At 41.5% G+C, this 17,475-nt stretch overlaps 2 protein-coding genes across 3 annotated transcripts in view; one reads left to right on the top strand and one right to left on the bottom strand.

Moving 5' to 3' along the window:
* Positions 1–11,516, bottom strand: part of srgap2 (SLIT-ROBO Rho GTPase activating protein 2) — a 61,597-nt gene extending 50,081 nt beyond the window's left edge. For both annotated transcript variants that reach the window (XM_078248195.1, XM_078248197.1), the window contains exon 1: positions 10,982–11,516. In XM_078248195.1, the coding sequence (XP_078104321.1) occupies positions 10,982–11,048 (67 nt within the window). In that variant the 5' untranslated portion in view covers positions 11,049–11,516. The remainder of the gene's footprint in view (positions 1–10,981) is intronic.
* Positions 11,517–12,438: 922 nt separating this feature from the next.
* Positions 12,439–17,141, top strand: LOC144516689 (protein FAM72A). Its single transcript, XM_078248199.1, has 4 exons — positions 12,439–13,034; positions 13,266–13,343; positions 14,365–14,489; positions 14,591–17,141. Exons 1-4 carry the CDS (start codon positions 12,883–12,885, stop codon positions 14,683–14,685), a joined length of 450 nt encoding a protein of 149 aa, XP_078104325.1. The 5' UTR covers positions 12,439–12,882; the 3' UTR covers positions 14,686–17,141.
* The last annotated feature ends 334 nt before the right edge of the window (positions 17,142–17,475 follow it).

Raw genomic sequence — 17,475 nt, 5'->3', positions numbered from 1 at the left:
AAATCTGGGTGGGAAAGTGAAAGAGCAGCCAATGGATGGGTGGTTGGGTAAATTGTAGCATGCAGTAAGCACAACAAAGATACAAACACTTGCTATATGTTGTGTTTGTACATGACAGGTTCAGAGACACTAAGACACAGGCCCTTAACCCCAACCGCTCCAGTGGAGCTGCTCAGTTGCCAGCAGATCAGACTGCGGTTATGCTGGGCAGCTTCCAGGTGTGAATGTGTGCAACTGTGTGAATGTGATCAGGGCGTTCCTGCAAAAGAGAGGCTGCCTCTCAGTGAACCTCCCCTGAATAAATAAAGGTTCAATAAATACCAGACTGGCTGTAGGTTATGGCTTTATGGCCAATGCCCAGAAAAAAATCAATATATAGAGCTGTAACATATTGGAACAGCCTCCCCCCACATGTGATCCTAATGGGAAATACTTCAAGCTTCAAAAAGAAACTTAGAGAAGCTGTTATCAGCAAGGAGTTTAGGTTGAAACCTGTGTATCTCCTTTATTCATTTATATTCTTTCTTTCTTTCTTTCTTTCTTTCTTTCTTTCCTATATATTTTATTTCATGTTACTGTTTTCTTTTGTTGTTTTTATAACATGAAAAACATGCTACTGTGCCTTTTGTTTTACAAAATCCAGGAGGTTTTTATTGTTGTAATATATCATGTATTTTGCTTTATAATATTTGCTTGTGTTTGTCTTGTGTTGGACCCCAGGATGAATAGTCTTCACTACGGTGATAACTAATGGGGATCCTTAATAAACAATAAACATTAAACCTACAATTACATTAATGCTTTCAGGTAGGCATGCAATCAGACTCACACCCTCCAACAGGTAGTAATATGAGCCTGGAGATGAGTGTACAGTATACATGATGCACATCCTCTGAATGTCATTTAACTCATGTTTGACTGCATTCTTGTCAAACTGCTGTCACTAGTTGACTTCCAGTTGTTACTGCTCACAGTAACCCATATCTGCAAATGTGGTTCCTTTCACAACACCAATTACATACATTTAGATAGTACCCAATAAAGATATGCTTCAGTTTCAGTTCTGTCCATAAATGGCCTCAGTTTTTCGAGTCTATTTCTCCCTCTCGCTCTGTTTAGAGAACACATGGTTTAAACGTCAAAAACATTAGATTAAATTAGCATCACTGTCAGATTCACCTGTTTACCAAACCCAGACAGTAGCGGACTCAAGTTAGACTCATGCTGGGTGGATTGTTATGAGAGATGGTCTAAAACCTGTTCAGATCGACCACTGATGCAGGTTGAACTCATGTCACTGTGTCAGGTAGCATGTGTGACAGTTAACCTTCCTTGCTTGCTTTTGAACTGCATGAGACTGCACACATGCAGCACCATTTCCTTGTTTGTACACGGCAAGGGGGGCTCCTATCACAAGATGTCCCACATGGATGAGTGGAAAGGAAGATGACAGGAAGAAGTCTGATCTCTACTTGCTGCTACATAACTACATAAAACATCAACAAGTGCGTGTGTGTGTGTGTGTGTGTGTGTGTGTGATATGTTCTTGTTTAACTATATTCGTGGGGTCCAAAAACCGGGAATACAGTATACTTGTGGGGGTCCAGACAGCTTTGTGGGGGCCAAAATGCTGGACCCCACAACTTTAAAGAGCTGTTTGAGGGTTAAGACTTAGTTTTAGGATTAGGGTTAGAATTAAGTTATGGTTATGTTAAGGGTTAAGGTTAAGCATTTAGTTGTGATGGTTAAGGTTAGAGTAAGGGGCTAGGGAATGCATTATGTCAATGACGGGTCCCCACAAAGATAGTGCCACGCACTGTGTGTGTGTGTGTGTGTGTGTGTGTGTGTGAGAGAGATGACTGTGGGGAAAGAAAACTGCAGTATTCCCACATTCAAAGAAGGTTTAAAGTAAAGCTAGGACCCAGCACTTTAAACAAGCCTCTCTATAAGCCTGCGCATGGCCTGCAAACACTGGGAGAAAACCGGAGAAATCTCCACCAGAACAGCTTTGATGCTGGGAACAACTAAAATAGAACTGGTGCATCCACATAGCAACCAGGGGGAAGAACATTGTGTCCCCACTCACATTCATATAGAAGAAAAGAGTAGAGAGAGCGAGGCTGAGTGCGAGTGTGTGTAAGTGATGCAGATTCAGCTGAGAAAAGGTGATGAATGGCTTCATTAAAACGTCATTAGCAGAGGTGTGAACCCGAATGGGTGAGTGCCAGTGTGCAGTGATTGCCCAGTTCCAACACACACACATAAACTGACACTGAAATTCTCTTTGATACCAGCACAACCGACCCACCCTCTTCTCTTGGCACTTAGTGGTTACAGTGTTTGATGTCAATGCGAGTTTAAAATGCGACCTCAGGCTTTCATAAATAGCAAGCTTAAAACATCAGTGACAAGCCAAATTATTTTCAAGAAACAAAAATTCTGAATTTCCTTTAATTAAACCGTGCTTCACACACACACACACACACACACACACACACACACACACAGCCTGAGGGAGATCAGGAAATGGCAGTGACACCATGGAAAAAAGAAAGCAATGAAAAGAAGGATACAGGAGATGGAGGAGAGTAAATAAGGAGAACAGGAATGCAAAAGAAAGAAAGCAAAAAGAGGAAGAAAAACGTGAAAAGACCATTGCTAAAAATGCAGTGTGTGTGTGTGTGTGTGTGTGTGTGTGTAACCTGATTAGCCAGACCCTACAGGGAAGATAAATCTACATTATTCTTTCTCATTTTCCCTCTGCTCCTCACAAACCCAAAAAAATGGGGGCAATTCAGTAACCCTAGCAACCAACTCTACTGCCTACGTGCAGAGAGAAGCTGCTGATGCACGGGGGAAGGAGAGAGGAAGAGAGAGATGGAGATGGGGAGTGAGAATGCTAACACAAGTGCATACTGCACTCACACACATATATTGAATTGGATCGTCATCTAGGTTTGGGCAATATAAGCGATTGCTTATATTGTTCACATCGTCCAATCGTGGTTACTCGAGATTGCCAATGGGTGATCTGATCGCCAGTCTGACAGGCTGGCTACATTGAACAGCGTAATTGGACACAACACATTATGCATATGCTGAGCAGCAATGAAAATGGCTACACTGGATTGGCTGTTCTGCCCGTCCTGCTTCCTGCTTGGCTATTGTGTCATTTCCCGTTGACGATGCTTCTGTTTTACTGCTGATAGTGATAGCATCTTGCAAATTTGTCATATTCTTCATTACAGCAGCTAATTATCCACTTTACTTACCTAAACCTACACTAGTTCACTCAAGCACTGATATCGATATCCTTCTTTCAACGACTTCTCTGTCTCACTCTGGCTCTCTGCTGATCAGCATGTAAAATGTTTAGCTATTCCTCTGCCTGCTACATTCATAATTGTACTGTATAACTGGCTCTGCACCATGGGAAAGTCTATGGTTAACGTTAGCTGCCCAGCAGTCGGTGCGGGCTAACCTAATCAGATAGTCAGTTAATTAAAATCGCTTTAATATCGGTGTAGGAAAAAACAATCGCCCATCATTCCTTCAATCGTGACAAGATCGTACAGTCTAGTAGAAGTTCCCTCCTTTATACTTATAAATTCTTTTCTATTCACGCCTTCTCTTATTTCCAAGATCCCTCCTCCTCCTTTCCTCTTTCTCCCCCTGTCTTCCCTTTTCCCTTCTTGGTTAGACTCCTTGCTTTTTCTTCTCCTGCTCTCCGGCCACGTATGAGGGCTGTTCAAACACAACCTGTTTCCTCTGGCGTCCCCCGGGAGCATTATCCAACCCTTCTACTGTTGTGTTTTCTCTCCTTCTCTCCTTTCTGCCGCCCTCCTATTTATTTACAGCTGGATGTCTGTTCTCCTATTGATGTTTTACAGAGGATATGACTGGGCTTCGTCTTTGCCCTGCCCTGCTTTTTTGTAGATCCCTCTCTTCTTTAACATGCCCCCCCCCCCCAACACATACACACACAAACATCCTCTCTCAGCTGGTTGTGTGAGTCAGTGTCCGGTAAAGAGGCTCATGTATGCACTCACATAATGTGTATGTCACATATGCTGAAACCATAAAGTGATGATTATTGGTTTAAGCTGCCATGGGATCATAGTGTGTGTGTGTGTGTGTGTGTGTGTGTGTGTGTGTGTGTGTGTGTGTGTGTGTCACATTTCATCACAACTGACAAACATCATGAAAGAGAGGAAAAGAGTGAGACAGGAAAGAGAGGGGGAGAAAGGAGGAGTGAGAATAACAGAGTTTTGAGTTGAAGACCAGCAGTTCTTTTCACAATGGTCTGATTGTTCATTGGATGTAGGCTGACAGAAAGAAAAAGATTGAAAAAGAGGGAGAGGGGAGTTTGGGATTGACAGACATAGTGTGTGTGTGTGTGTGTGTGTGTGTGTGTGTGTGTGTGTGTGTGTGTGAGGGGGTAGGCCAGAGCACTGCTCTGCTTTTTACATTTTTACACGCTCTTACCGGTTGCTCTGCTGTTGCCGTGTGTGTGTGTGTGTGTGTGTGTGTGTGTGTGTGTGTGTGTGTGTGTGTGTGTGTTAAAATATTTTTGAATGAGGCACCCTAACAGAGGTCAAGGCCCCTATATCAACTAGGGGTTCAGGTCACACACACATTCACACATAGGCTTAGGCAATGTGACCATGTATGCTTTATGCTATACCTTATGCTTTTATGTAGCTGAAACTATTAGAAATGTAATTGTCAATACTTTTGGTAAATTATTTGTGTCTTTTAAGCAAAAACGCCAGCTTATAAAACTGGTTTTCTTCTATGCTGGTAAATTGAATAGCTTTGCTTTTAAATGTGTCAACTTGAGCTCTGGGAAACTCTCTAGGCATGTTTCCTCCTTATATTTTAGGACTATTTTCTGACATTTTGTTGACCAAATAATCACTTAATCGAGAAATAGTTAACAATTCATAAGATAATGAAAATTAATATTAGTTTCAACCCTAAGACGATACGGAACAAAAATAATTAAGTATGCCTTTAATATCTCATATATACTGGATTTTAAGAAGTTTCACATCCAGTTAATGAAATACACTGATTCAGGTCACAGTTCGATCTGGTTATTCTAGTTATAGAAAGGCTTCTTAATTGAATTTGAAATGTATGTACTAGAATATCACAAAATAAAATTACACATATTATAATAAAAGATTTTAACCATTTTGCCCACCCCTATTCACACACACACACACACACACACACACACACACACACGAGTAACACCGTCTCCACCACAACGCTGCTCAACTTCATCATGAAACCAACTATCTGAGTGGAATGCTACAATTACATTATGCAAAAACTCCAGCTTGGTACAAAGTCTGCCACAATGGAGGGGTGTGTGTGTGTGTGTTTTGCAATAAATATGACATCAGCTTCATCGTGTTTCAAAATGCCAGTGCACAAGGTAACCCATTGACAGGCATACAAATCAGCTTCACATGGGTGCACCTACACACACACACACACACACACACACATCTTCTACATCACAGCAGGAACACCTGAAAAGAAGGGGAGATTTCAACCAATCCCAACATACCTCAGTGATGAAGGCCTAGCAAATGGGTGGCAGCTAGAGGTGTAGCAGGGCAGACGGAGCATCTGCTGCCCAATCAGAGCATCTGGAACATCTGGCACCAATGAACAGCAGCTAAACTCTGACCTTACTCACTTGGCTTCACCAGCTGCCTATTTGTCATTCATGCTCCAGCCCTCTCAATCTATTCCATCATCTCTCTGTCACTGACATTGATAAGCTGTTTGTCTTAGATTGATACACTGGGTGGTGTACACCTAAATAGGTTCATCTGCATTTCATTGTGAAAGCAGACATTCCGCTTTTATCTCTCAGCTATCGCCTGTATCAAGGAGACTACGGTAGGCACTACACAGGGGTGAGAAAGACATCTCAATTAAAACTGCAATAACACACTCACTGACTTGTAAGCAGCACTCTGTTTATGTGTATGTGTGCACTGAAGGAGGCCAACTCAGCACTTCCAGTGTTGGTAAATTTAAGGCTGTGTGTTTTCTCGCAGGTGCCACAGCAGCCCTGTAGTAAAGTGTCATATTGAATACTAAAGAATGAGGAAGGAGATGGCTAGAAGGGAACAGAAAATCAATGAGTGATTTCAATCACGTACTGTCTGATGCTTACACAGGACAAGGACACACACACAGACACAGACACATACACAGTATGGAACACACTGTTCTATTGTGACTTATCAAAGGGAATAGAGGATTTTCACTCTTTAAAAATTCTCAGTTCCTTTCTATTCTGAGAGGCAAGTGTGCTGACTGCGGAGCTAAACGTCCTCGCACACCGAGCACAGTAGCAATGAGTGTATGTGTGTTATGTGAAGGGCATTTGATTCCTTTGCCCAGACACAAAGCCGTGAGCCCAAACAGGAAGCTTCACACACACACACACACACACACACACCTGTGTGTGTTCGAGCCTGACTCCTGAACCTCGGTTTCACACAAACATCCTTCCTGGCTGATTATTTTAAGCTCCGTTAGCATTTTTTAATTCAGCTCACAATACAAACACACAGATCCAGGACCCTCCTCTCCCCCCCCTCCTCCTCCTCTGGACTTGTGGTTGGTAAGTGCACAACTGGACTCACTCAATACAGTTCAACCCTAATTGACAAAGCGTTGTTAAGAAGAACACACACAAAACCCTAAAACGACCACTAATTGATTAGCTTAAAGAGGTCTTCTTGCAGCCTTGCACCCACATGGGATGTTTGCTGAGGTGAAGGCAACTGCAGCAAAGGGGTCAATGTTACAATAACAATCGTGCCTCCATCCGTTTTGTCATTTCTCTATTCCCTCTGCCTCTTACTGTTTCATAGTTGATAAATGAGAAACAGAACCTCGCCTCAATTTATGTCAGAGGACCCCTCCTCCTAATCAAATATACATCCAATCAACCACAACACACACACAAACAAAAATATTCAGCCCAGGCATGGAGCCTCACATACACACAGGCCCACAATCCTGCTTGCAGACAAACCTCTTGCTGTTTCACCACCTTTCCTATTGTTTGCTAGTGAAAGCAGCCATTTATCCCAAATCATATGTCTCTCTAGCTGCCTTGTAAACAGGCAGCTTAGTAGCGTACACGTAGACAGAAACACAGTTTCAGTTTATGGTCACAGACACTCGTCCCTCTTGAGGGGAGACAGATCAACATCATATCTGCAGAGCTTGAATGAATGTATTAGCCAGTCTGGAAAATAATAATAGCCTACATCTGTTTGGAGATACGGACTGTGTGCATACCTTTTTCTGTGTGACTATTTAGTCTAAAGACCAATACAAAATTATTCAGCACATCATCAGATTAGCCAGCCATACATATACCTCTTTGTATTTCTCCAAACCACCATAATCAACACGATTTATCAGCGGCAGCAGTGGTAGTTATTTGCAAACGCAAGCACTTATTAACATTCCCAGATGTGTAAAACTCAATCTGAAGCGCTAAGCCAATTGTACTTGAAAAATGAAACATCTGTCAAATGTTTTCAAAGACTCAGCACTCCCTAATTTTCCTCTAAAATGTTTCCCGTTGCCTGATTTAAAGCTTTCCATTTAAATATCCTGGCAAGCTTGATGACTGGTAAACGAGGGATGGGGATAGCTGGTAGATGTTAACTCATGACTGGATAAATGCGATGGAGCCGGTAGTAGTGACAAGCTTTAGAGTAATTTGGAGTATTTCTAAAAGCAAAGTAGCTTTCTGGATTCAATTCCAAATAACTGCTCTGTGAACTACGAGTGTTAGGTGATAAGCTCCCTAACTCCATTTCAGAGCTGTGTATAACCATTTACATGTGTGTTCGAACATTCCTATCCCTCTTTAAATGTGTCTCAACTCACTTTCTGTTGCTATCTTTCTCCTTTTTGTTTCTGCTTTTTTTTCACACACACCCTCTCACACACACCCTCTTCCCGAGCAGTAGGAACATTCCTTGCATCAGCCAGAATCCTGTGTGAAATAACACAGGATGAGAAAAGGATGGTGGTATTCAAGTGTATGTATGTATGTATGTATGTATGTATGTGTGTTCTAATAAAAGCAATTTTCTTCAGCTTATATGTCAACATGTGATGTGACAAGTCCATGACATCCCTATACCTACTTTAGGTAATCACTTAACAACAACTCTGCATTTTCTTTCCTCACAAAAAGGTACAGAAGACAGACAAAATAACGTAGACGCATCATGAAAAATGACAGGTCAAATTAAGTTAAATACATATCAATCAATCAATCAATCAAAAACATAAGGCAATATGGGCCGGAAGCAGAGTTCCATTATAAGAGGGCAGAATTATCTCAGGAATCTCACCGGAATCCCTGAGTGTGTGTAGAGTAGTGTATGAGTGTACATATATTGCACTGTTTTGAGTAGTACGATGGTGCTACAGCAGAGTATGATAGCGCCACTGCACCAGTGTTCCATCAATGGCCGAACTGGAGGTGCATCGGCGAAACAAAATGCCAGTTAATATGGGTCTAGAAAATAATCAGGACCAGCGCATTTATCAAGTGCTTGACGTTTTTTGTCAAGCCTTGTGTGTCTGTGTGAATGTGTGCATCATGCCTCTTCCTCACCTGCTGCAGAGATGTGTATGGCTGCAGCGTGAAAAGACTATCCATGTTGCCTGATTAGAGCCATACAGGTTTGATTCCTCAGCTAGCTGGACCACAATAGCGGACCATGTTAGCAAATACAGAGAGACAGAGATGTGATGTGTAGGTGCTTTATGTATTGCTGCTTGATACCCTCCATTAGAGAATATCTAACAGCAGTGTGCAGGGTAATGACAGACTGTGTGTCTCCCAGAGAAGGCAGACTGCTAGGAATGTCACAGCAGACACAGCACCTGGAGACGCCTCTACAGATGGAACACACACACACACACACACACACAGTAATGAGAATGCACAGGTTTATCCTTTCATTTCAGATGACGGTATGTGGAAAAATGTGTGGACAGAGAGAGCTCAACATAGCTGTTCGCTAGGGAGCAGTGAAGCAACTGACAGAAAGAATCGATGCAGAGGGTCGATGGACAAACATTAAGTCCACAAGCTGACAAACACAGGAGACAGCCCTCACAATGCAGCACGGACAGAAAGCCTTTACACAGACTGCCAAGCATAAGCAGCGGTCTACGGGACATTGAGACAGCAACGCTAATGTCACTGTGGTGGCAGCTAAAGGAGTCTGCAGGTAGGCAGGTGGCAGAGAAAGTGGCTAATAAGAGGTGGTAAACAGTGAGCTGAGTCGAGTTACCCTGGATTCATCTGTTTATTAGTTTAACTGACAGGATTACCTGTGAGAATATGACCAAATCAAATCAGATTTCGTGTAGACAAGTGACAAATTAATTAGGATAAACGTGGATGGAGTGGTGAAACTAATTTAACATAGGAACCATAGGTAAAACATATTAAGTTAGAGTACTAGATTAAAAAAGGAGTATAAGAGATAAAAACAAAAGTCATACAGATGCTTCTACACAAGGGGATTTAAATGTTTGATAGGTATTTTATCTCAGGTCATTTGAGCACGAGTACATTTGGGTAGAATGGTGTCCACGCCTCCAGTAGAGTTCCGTTTTGCCAGCTTTTGGTGGATCCACACTTTACAAAAGACTTGATGTTGAGTTTTCCTGTATTTGTCACCCAACTGTATATCAGCACCAGAAAATCCAGTTTTCCAACGTAGGTCTGTGATTAGCCTACACGCTCCACAACCGCTTTGTTTGTCACCGACTTGCTTGCTCTGTCCTACAAAGCTGCAGGTGGCAGCAGCTCTACAGAAGAAGAACAGAAGGGCTGTGAGGTGACAATTTTTTGAGGCAAGGCTGGAAAGAGGATGTGTGTTCTTAAAATGACATGAGAACTGTGTGAGATGAGGAAAGTGGTATCCCATTTTATCTGGTGATCTTGCACTGAAGCAGCAGTGGAAACATGCTGTTCATGAGGAGAGCAATATCCTGTCCTCTGTCTCTTCCACATCCCTCTCCCCTTTTCTGCCACCTCTGTGACTTCCCTCTCCTCCCCAGCCTGTACACACCACTAACCTGAACCCATAGATAAGCAATCACTGTAGCTCTGACTGACACTGCCCAGCTGAATACAGTTTCCCTGCTTGACCACACACACGTAAACAGTCAACATCTGAACGCCCCTTTCTAACCACCGCAATCTGCTCTCCCCTGCTGCTCTCTCATGTCGTTGTTCGTGGGCAGGGGCGACACCAATGTACTGTGATCAATGATCAAGTCTTAGCACAAAGTATTCATTTAATTGCAATCTAGGTTAAAGCCATGCACACGCACGCACACACACACACACACACACACACACACACACACACATTTGTAGCATGACCGGGGCGGCGCAATGCACACCAGCAGCACAGACACGCAGGAGAAAACGCCCTGCCTTGTTCAATGTCGATACCCCAGCCCTCTGGGTAGTCTACACACAGCACACACACCACGTTCACATACGCTTTTCTTTAGAGACAATATAGAGACCACATCTGGACAACAACACTGATTTCTGAGCGGGTTTTTTCTGTCTTTGTTGGCCGTCTGTGTGCTGAGGCAAGCGATCACACGCTTGAAGACACGATGATGATGATGATGTTCTAGTTAAGGTCGCAATTATTTATATACTATTGATCTGCCACGTCCGCATAATGACAATTAACCTTGATGAGTGGCTGGTGAAATACTATGGCAAGCGTACCCTTTACGCCTGATAGGAGAGGTAACGTTAAGGGTACAAAAAAACCATGCAATCAGCCAAGTCAAGGAAAACACACCACATAGTAAGAAAGCACAGATTGAACGGCACAGTGATTTAGCTTGTGCTATAATTTAACATCTTGAAAAAAGTTTTTACCTTTAACTTGAGTTTCATATTCGGCCACTATCTCCTTGTCCTTTCGGAATTTCGCCGGAGACGTCATGGCTGAGTTTCGGAGATCAGACCACTTGCCCTCGTAGCGAAGTCAATTTTGTCTCAATCAATCACAAAATCAGCCGTAGACGGAGAGAAATGCCACTCTGGGACAGGTTTTGAACAAAAAAAAATAAGAGAGCCCAGATGAGAGATTGCAGCTCCTCAGTGTGCCCGCGGATCTGTATTGTCTCCCTGCCTCTGTTCACTCCGGGCGCATTGTGAGTTTGGCGCTGCTGCTGCTGCTGCTGCTGTATGTTCCCATCTGCCGCCGCGCCTCACCGCCTCCTCAAAACCGGTTATGGTGCAAACAACTACAAGTGAAAGGAGATTCATTCCCTTCTTAGAAAACAAACAGTGCTAGCTTGATCAGTCAGCACTTCCAAAAGTTTTTTTTTTAAATATATATTTGCCATGAGCAGCTGCCCGTCCGCCTGTCTAAACTAAAGCTGCTCTCCTCTTCCCCCTCCTGAAGTGAGAGAGGAAGAGGAGGAACCGAGTGGAGATGGAGGGGCTGGCTGGTCAGCCCCAGTGCGCAGGACAGGCATGGATACACGCATGGATATTATTCATTTGGGTACATGTTTTGCAGACATTTCCTTAACTGCATGTAACCATAATATAAGTGTGTGTCTTGTTTGGTCATTAGATAGATAGATAGATACAACGCAATATTTAGGATGATCGGCCAGTTGCAATGTGAGGATGTCATGTATTCCAGGGTGGGCCAAGTGAGCAAAAGTGGGTTTAGGAGCCACTTCATCTCATTTCAGGAAAGTTATGACCGCTGATGCAGGAGACAAGGTGTTTTACACGTCTTTATGCTGAATTTAAATGATTGCACAACTGAGATACAAACAACAAAGCGGGAAAGTATCTGTAGCTGGGAATGTAACGTTACCTAGTACGTTGGTCCAAAAAGTCTAACATTAGCTTTATGTTGCTAGCAAGCAATTCCGTAACACTGGCCATCTAGCTATGCCAACTGATGATACTGTTCGACATAATGGAAATGCATTAACTTTGTATTGCATTTAGACGACAACAATGTCTAACATAGAATAGTGTCATAAGCTGTCTATTTAAAATGCAACCCCGCAATGCTGTGTGTGAATCGGTGTGAATGCGTCAACTTTCTTTTTTTTCTTTTTTTTTTTTACACTGACTTGAATTCAGCCCCGCCTAATTTTATAGGACAAGAGCTTACTTCCCACAACACGATTGGCGAAACGGAATTTGAATGACATGCAAGCACACCAATCGGCTTGCAGGACTTTTGAATGTGGGCTTTTCAACGATAATTTATAACCAATTAAATTCAGACGTTGTAATGAAGGTGGCCAATTGCGTCTGTTACTATGGAGTGTATCCAATCAGAATCATATGTAGGGTCTTTTAAAGATAGTTTCAGGAAGTGCCGTTAAATACCAGGAAGTTGTAAACAAAGCTGACAGCTATTTAGTTAGCTGTTAACTACATCCGAATGGATGCAGAGCCAGCTGTGTAAAACAGGCTAGTTGTTCGCCGATATCGTGTATTTATCAATAATATAGCTAAACAGTTTCTTGTAAATAGACATCGTTTCGCGGAAATATATATTTTTCCGTGCGTTTGTTCAACAAGCTGACGTTAGCTGCCTTCCGTTTTGTCGTTAGGAAAAGGCTAACGTTTGCACAAGGACGTTAGTGCTAGCTTTAACGCTTGCGAAGTTAACGTCCAATCGAGTATTATTATCCCGAATTGAACTAGTGAGCGACGTTAGTCCCCGATTCTTGTTTTTCTGCTGCATTGGCTGTCTGGGAGCAGAAAGAGCGAGAAAGTTCGTCCATTTCAGCAGGACAACAATGTCTACATCGAACGCTAATTTCAAAAACAAGTGTGTGACCCAGGTGAACTGCACATTTTGTGACAGTCTTCTCTGCACAAGAGGCATGAAAGCAGTGCTTCTTGCAGACACTGAGGTTGAGCTTTTTTCGACTGATATACCTCCCAATAGGTAAGTGCTAATCTAGCCTTTGTTTATGTCTGCTGTTCTTGCCAGGGCAAGATGTACTTGAAACAAACCGCAGCTAACTGATATGTAACTGATCATTTGATGGCAATAGGGACACAATGTTGGCACCCAAACTATGGTTAACAATGTTTGCTGCATGAAAATGTGAAATTACGGTGGGTTTTAACCTTTCATGGCTATGTTTGGTTCTCATTACACGCACCCTCCCCCAAGAACTGTTGACTTTGTGGCCAGCTGCTACTCTACTGAAAGCTGCAAATGCAAACTGAGAGACATCGCATGTCTCAAGTGGTACGTAAAGCTTTTCTATAGCCTACAGGGTTTGCTTTAGCAAGGCCATCTGCTAATGTGAGATGTTGATGATAAAAAGCAGAGTTAGTACATAAAACAAGTTGCTCCTACCATGTAGCTGTTGTTCAGAATCAGAAGGTCAGAATCAGCTTTATTTGCCAGGTATGAGGACACACATAGACAGGTTGAGGCAGTAGTGCAATGAAGAGTGCAAAGTGTGCAGGAGTAAATTATTGTTATGATAAATTATTATTTTAATTATGGAGCATAGTGCAAAGGATGCTGGAATAAATAAGTATTTTATTATATAAGTATTATATTACAATATGAACAGTATGAACAGCTCTGAAATAAAAAAATGATGAACAAATATTAAGTGGAACCAGTAAACAGGTGCTGATTCATAGTATAGCTACACCTGTAGTAAAAGTACTGATTGTTTCATTGTTGATTGTTTTCCTGATTAATCAGTTGGTATATTAAACATCAGACAATAGTGAAAATGCCTATTGCAATTTCCCAGAGCTCAAGGTGAGATCTTCATATGTCTTGTCCGTGGCCAACAGTCTAAAATCCAAAGATATTCAATTTACAATGATATAAAACTGAGGCAGGTAGCAAAGACTCTGGCAAAAAAATTGAGAAGCTGGATCTAGAGAGACTTAAAACATGTCTCAAACTAATTTATCGATTATCAAAATAGTTGCCCGTTCATTTTTCTGTAGATAATGACAGAATGACTGTTGACTTATCGTTTCAGCCCTATACACCTCATTTAAAATTTAAATTCTGCCATTTGGCATTTATTTGTGATATTGGCCTAACTGAATTTGGTGCTACAGTGAGGCTTTATGGAGCGTCCTTCTTTTGTATTCCCAGGTCTTTGTTGTTGTACACAGGGTAAAAACAAACATCTGTTAGATAATAGACGCTCACTAGTGGAGTTGGCACTTTTCAGAAGTGCCCCCAGTAAAGTGCTGACACATGTTTCTTCTTTATTCTCTCTCCCTCCCTCTCCCAGTGGTAATGTTGTGGGCTATCATGTTGTGGCCCCCTGTAAACCCTGCCTGCTCTCCTGTAACAACGGCCATTTCTGGATGTTCAACAGCGACGCTGTATCTACTCTCAACAGGCTGGATGCGACAGGTTATTATAAGCCCCCTCTTGATTAAAATTTGAATTCTTTGCCGTTTCGCTCTGTTGAATGTGTTTCATAAGCCTTTGTCACCCTCAAATGTGTCTTGCAGGTCTGAATCTGCTCCTGTGGGGAGATCTTCCCGAACTGGATGACAGTGAGAACGAAGATTTAGAAAGCCCATCAGAGGAGGAGTGTATTAGGTAGAGAGGGAAACGGACAATGTGAGAGACCTGGAACGCCAACATTTGAGGCTGAGCTAGAAGAGTGTACAAACCATGCTTAAGATAAGAGAGAAAAGAGATGTTTTAAAGGGTAATTTAATACTGAATCAAACGGGGCCGAAACGTGCTACTGTACTGCTGCTGCATTAGTTGAAAACTGAAACCAACCACCCCAATCAGGGACGTCACAGCAGGTGTTTTGCCTTTGCAGCTGATGAAGAAAGCACCTGCTGTGACATAACTGGTGGGGCGTGGCCAGAAACCGAACATGCTCCAGAGTTATTGGAACCCACAGAGAACAGTGCAGCAAAAGTTTTTGGCCCTATGTAATTTAGTGTTGAATTACACTTTAACCTGTGACCATGTCTTTCCCCATCACTGATAAAAGCACAGACGCATAATGTCGCACACATTCTTTACTCTCTTTTTCTCGTCGTTGTATATTTGCATGGGCTACTGTAAAACATGTGGCTGAAGTCGACTGAAAATAACAAACAACTAGGCTCCTTAATCTAGTGCATTCTACTTTTCAGCAGTTTCCACTGAGCTCATGGTTTTGATCAGCCTCCTGAGAAGTTGGGGATGTGGTATGATAAGTCAATGGAACTTATCAGCGGGTGCTGTGCTTTTTCACGCTGTTTACGTTCAGTCCACTTTTCTGGTAAGATGACCACAATTCGCCTACCTTCTTTTTAATGGCAGTTATAATCTGTACATTGACTATGCTGTAATAAGCAAAAGCTCCCATAAGAGTTATGTCTTAAGTTGGAGTGCTTCTTGAATCTTGTCTATTGGAGGAAAAAAAAAAAAGACAATGATTGAAAATATATATATATATATATATATATATATATATAAAAAATGTGTGTGTATGTGCTTTTTAAGGGCATTTGATTTAGGTTACATTACGATCTGACGTTCTATCAGTGATACATTTTGATATGCTAAGACAGTTTGTTACACACTTGACAGCAGCAGTATGTGCCTAACACCCAGAGGAATCTGACTGTAGCAGTATCTGACACTAACATACTAACTTATGCATAGGGTGTCTTTCCACAAAAGTCTAGAGCAGCTGAATTTTAAAGAGTCTCAAGTCAAATAATATGTTGCCAGATTAACGATATAAGAAAGCTAGAATAGGAGCTAACAAAGGTGCACTTTTGCAACACTCAAACATAACTTTTGATGTGGATCATTAAGCAAATGGATTTTTGTGTCCATGCTCTGTTTTTGTTACATTACTGTTCAGTTTCCTGTATTGGCATGATTGTAGCACTTGAAGAGAAGAAAAAAGTAAATCCAAAACATGAATGGAACATATCAATATTGAATTTATGGACTGGCTACCCATCTCAAAAAGATAAGTTATGTCATTGTGGGCCAGTTTATTGAATATCATTTTAAATTAAGTAATTTGTGGTGAAGTTTAGCTTTAGTCAGTGGAGCTGACCATAAAACCCTCAACCCTCAATATTCTATTGGCCTTACTGATGCTGTGATTGCTGACGATGAACCTTTGTTACTCTGCTGACTCGAGGTTGATGCTATATGTTAATTGGTCATCACCAACTGACATTCTCCTCAGTCAGTTGTGCCAGACACAAGCTTTAACATCCTCCAGTCACATAAGACTTCACTCAAGTCAGTCCTTTTTTGGCAGTGCCATTCTTCTGCTCTTGTTATGGTTTCACTGCTGTGCCCTGCTGATACTATGATCCTGTCTTAAAGTAACTTTCTTTCTGTGAGTGAATGAGACTTGCTTGCATTGTTGGCAAACTTAGAATGACACTTCTTAACTGAAGGAAAATGATAAAGGAAGTAAGTTTTTTTTTTTTTTTATTTTAATTGGCCTCTATGTACATCTATGCTGTAGCCTTTTAGTTGTGGAAAAATGCACAAAGAGGAGGGAAACATTTTCCGGATTTTCACTTCCTTCACCTTAAAGTTATAACTGACAGTCTGCTACACTTGCACAACAAATACTGTTTATGTGGTAAATTGATAGGATACAGTTCATCAGCTAGGTATTAAATTCACAAACCAAATATCTATAACCACATACTTCCTTTTTTGTTTACAAGCTTTGTTTACAAATGCATTGGTTTGTATTGTGCTACAGTACTTATCTTTTTGTTCAGGTATTTAATATTTCATTTGTGATGTAGTGCTTTGTTTTGTACATTTAAGATTGGATGTGTACAGTTTTACCTCAAGAAGGTATCACTTGCGAGCTTCCTCTGGCTAGGACAATTGTGTCATGATAATCCAAAAAACCTATTTAAATGGCTGTTTCTGACGTGATTAACTTGGATTAACATGCCCTGCTGAAAAATGTATATTTTGGAATTGCACTGAAACGGCATTGGTAGTTTGAAAAAAAATTATTTGTTGTTTTGTATGCTTGTTAAATTAATACACTTTTTTTTTTTCAAAATATCTTAATTGTCGTGTAATCTTTTTTTTCTTCTTGTTTTTCATCATTTAAATCCACATTAGCATCTCAGAAAAGTTATAATGGACACATTTGGCATTACAACACACACACACACACACACACACACATTTAAATGCTTTTATTTGGATCTGAAAGGCATCGCAAGAAAGAAACAAGATCCAAATACTCTGGGAAGAGTCTTTGACAAGGTGACAGGTCTACATGGCTCACATACTTTTATAGGTCTTTCCATTTATAATACTCAACACATTAAGGATAAACAAAGCATCTCCGTCTCCATATTTGCATGCTCCTTATGATGGCTGAAACAGAGCA

The sequence above is a fragment of the Sander vitreus genome, chromosome 4, assembly GCF_031162955.1.
Source record: "Sander vitreus isolate 19-12246 chromosome 4, sanVit1, whole genome shotgun sequence".
In the NCBI taxonomy this organism is placed as follows: Eukaryota; Metazoa; Chordata; class Actinopteri; order Perciformes; family Percidae; genus Sander; species Sander vitreus.
The sequence above is the reverse complement of the archived record's forward strand: the minus strand, read 5'-3'. Positions and strand labels throughout refer to the sequence as shown.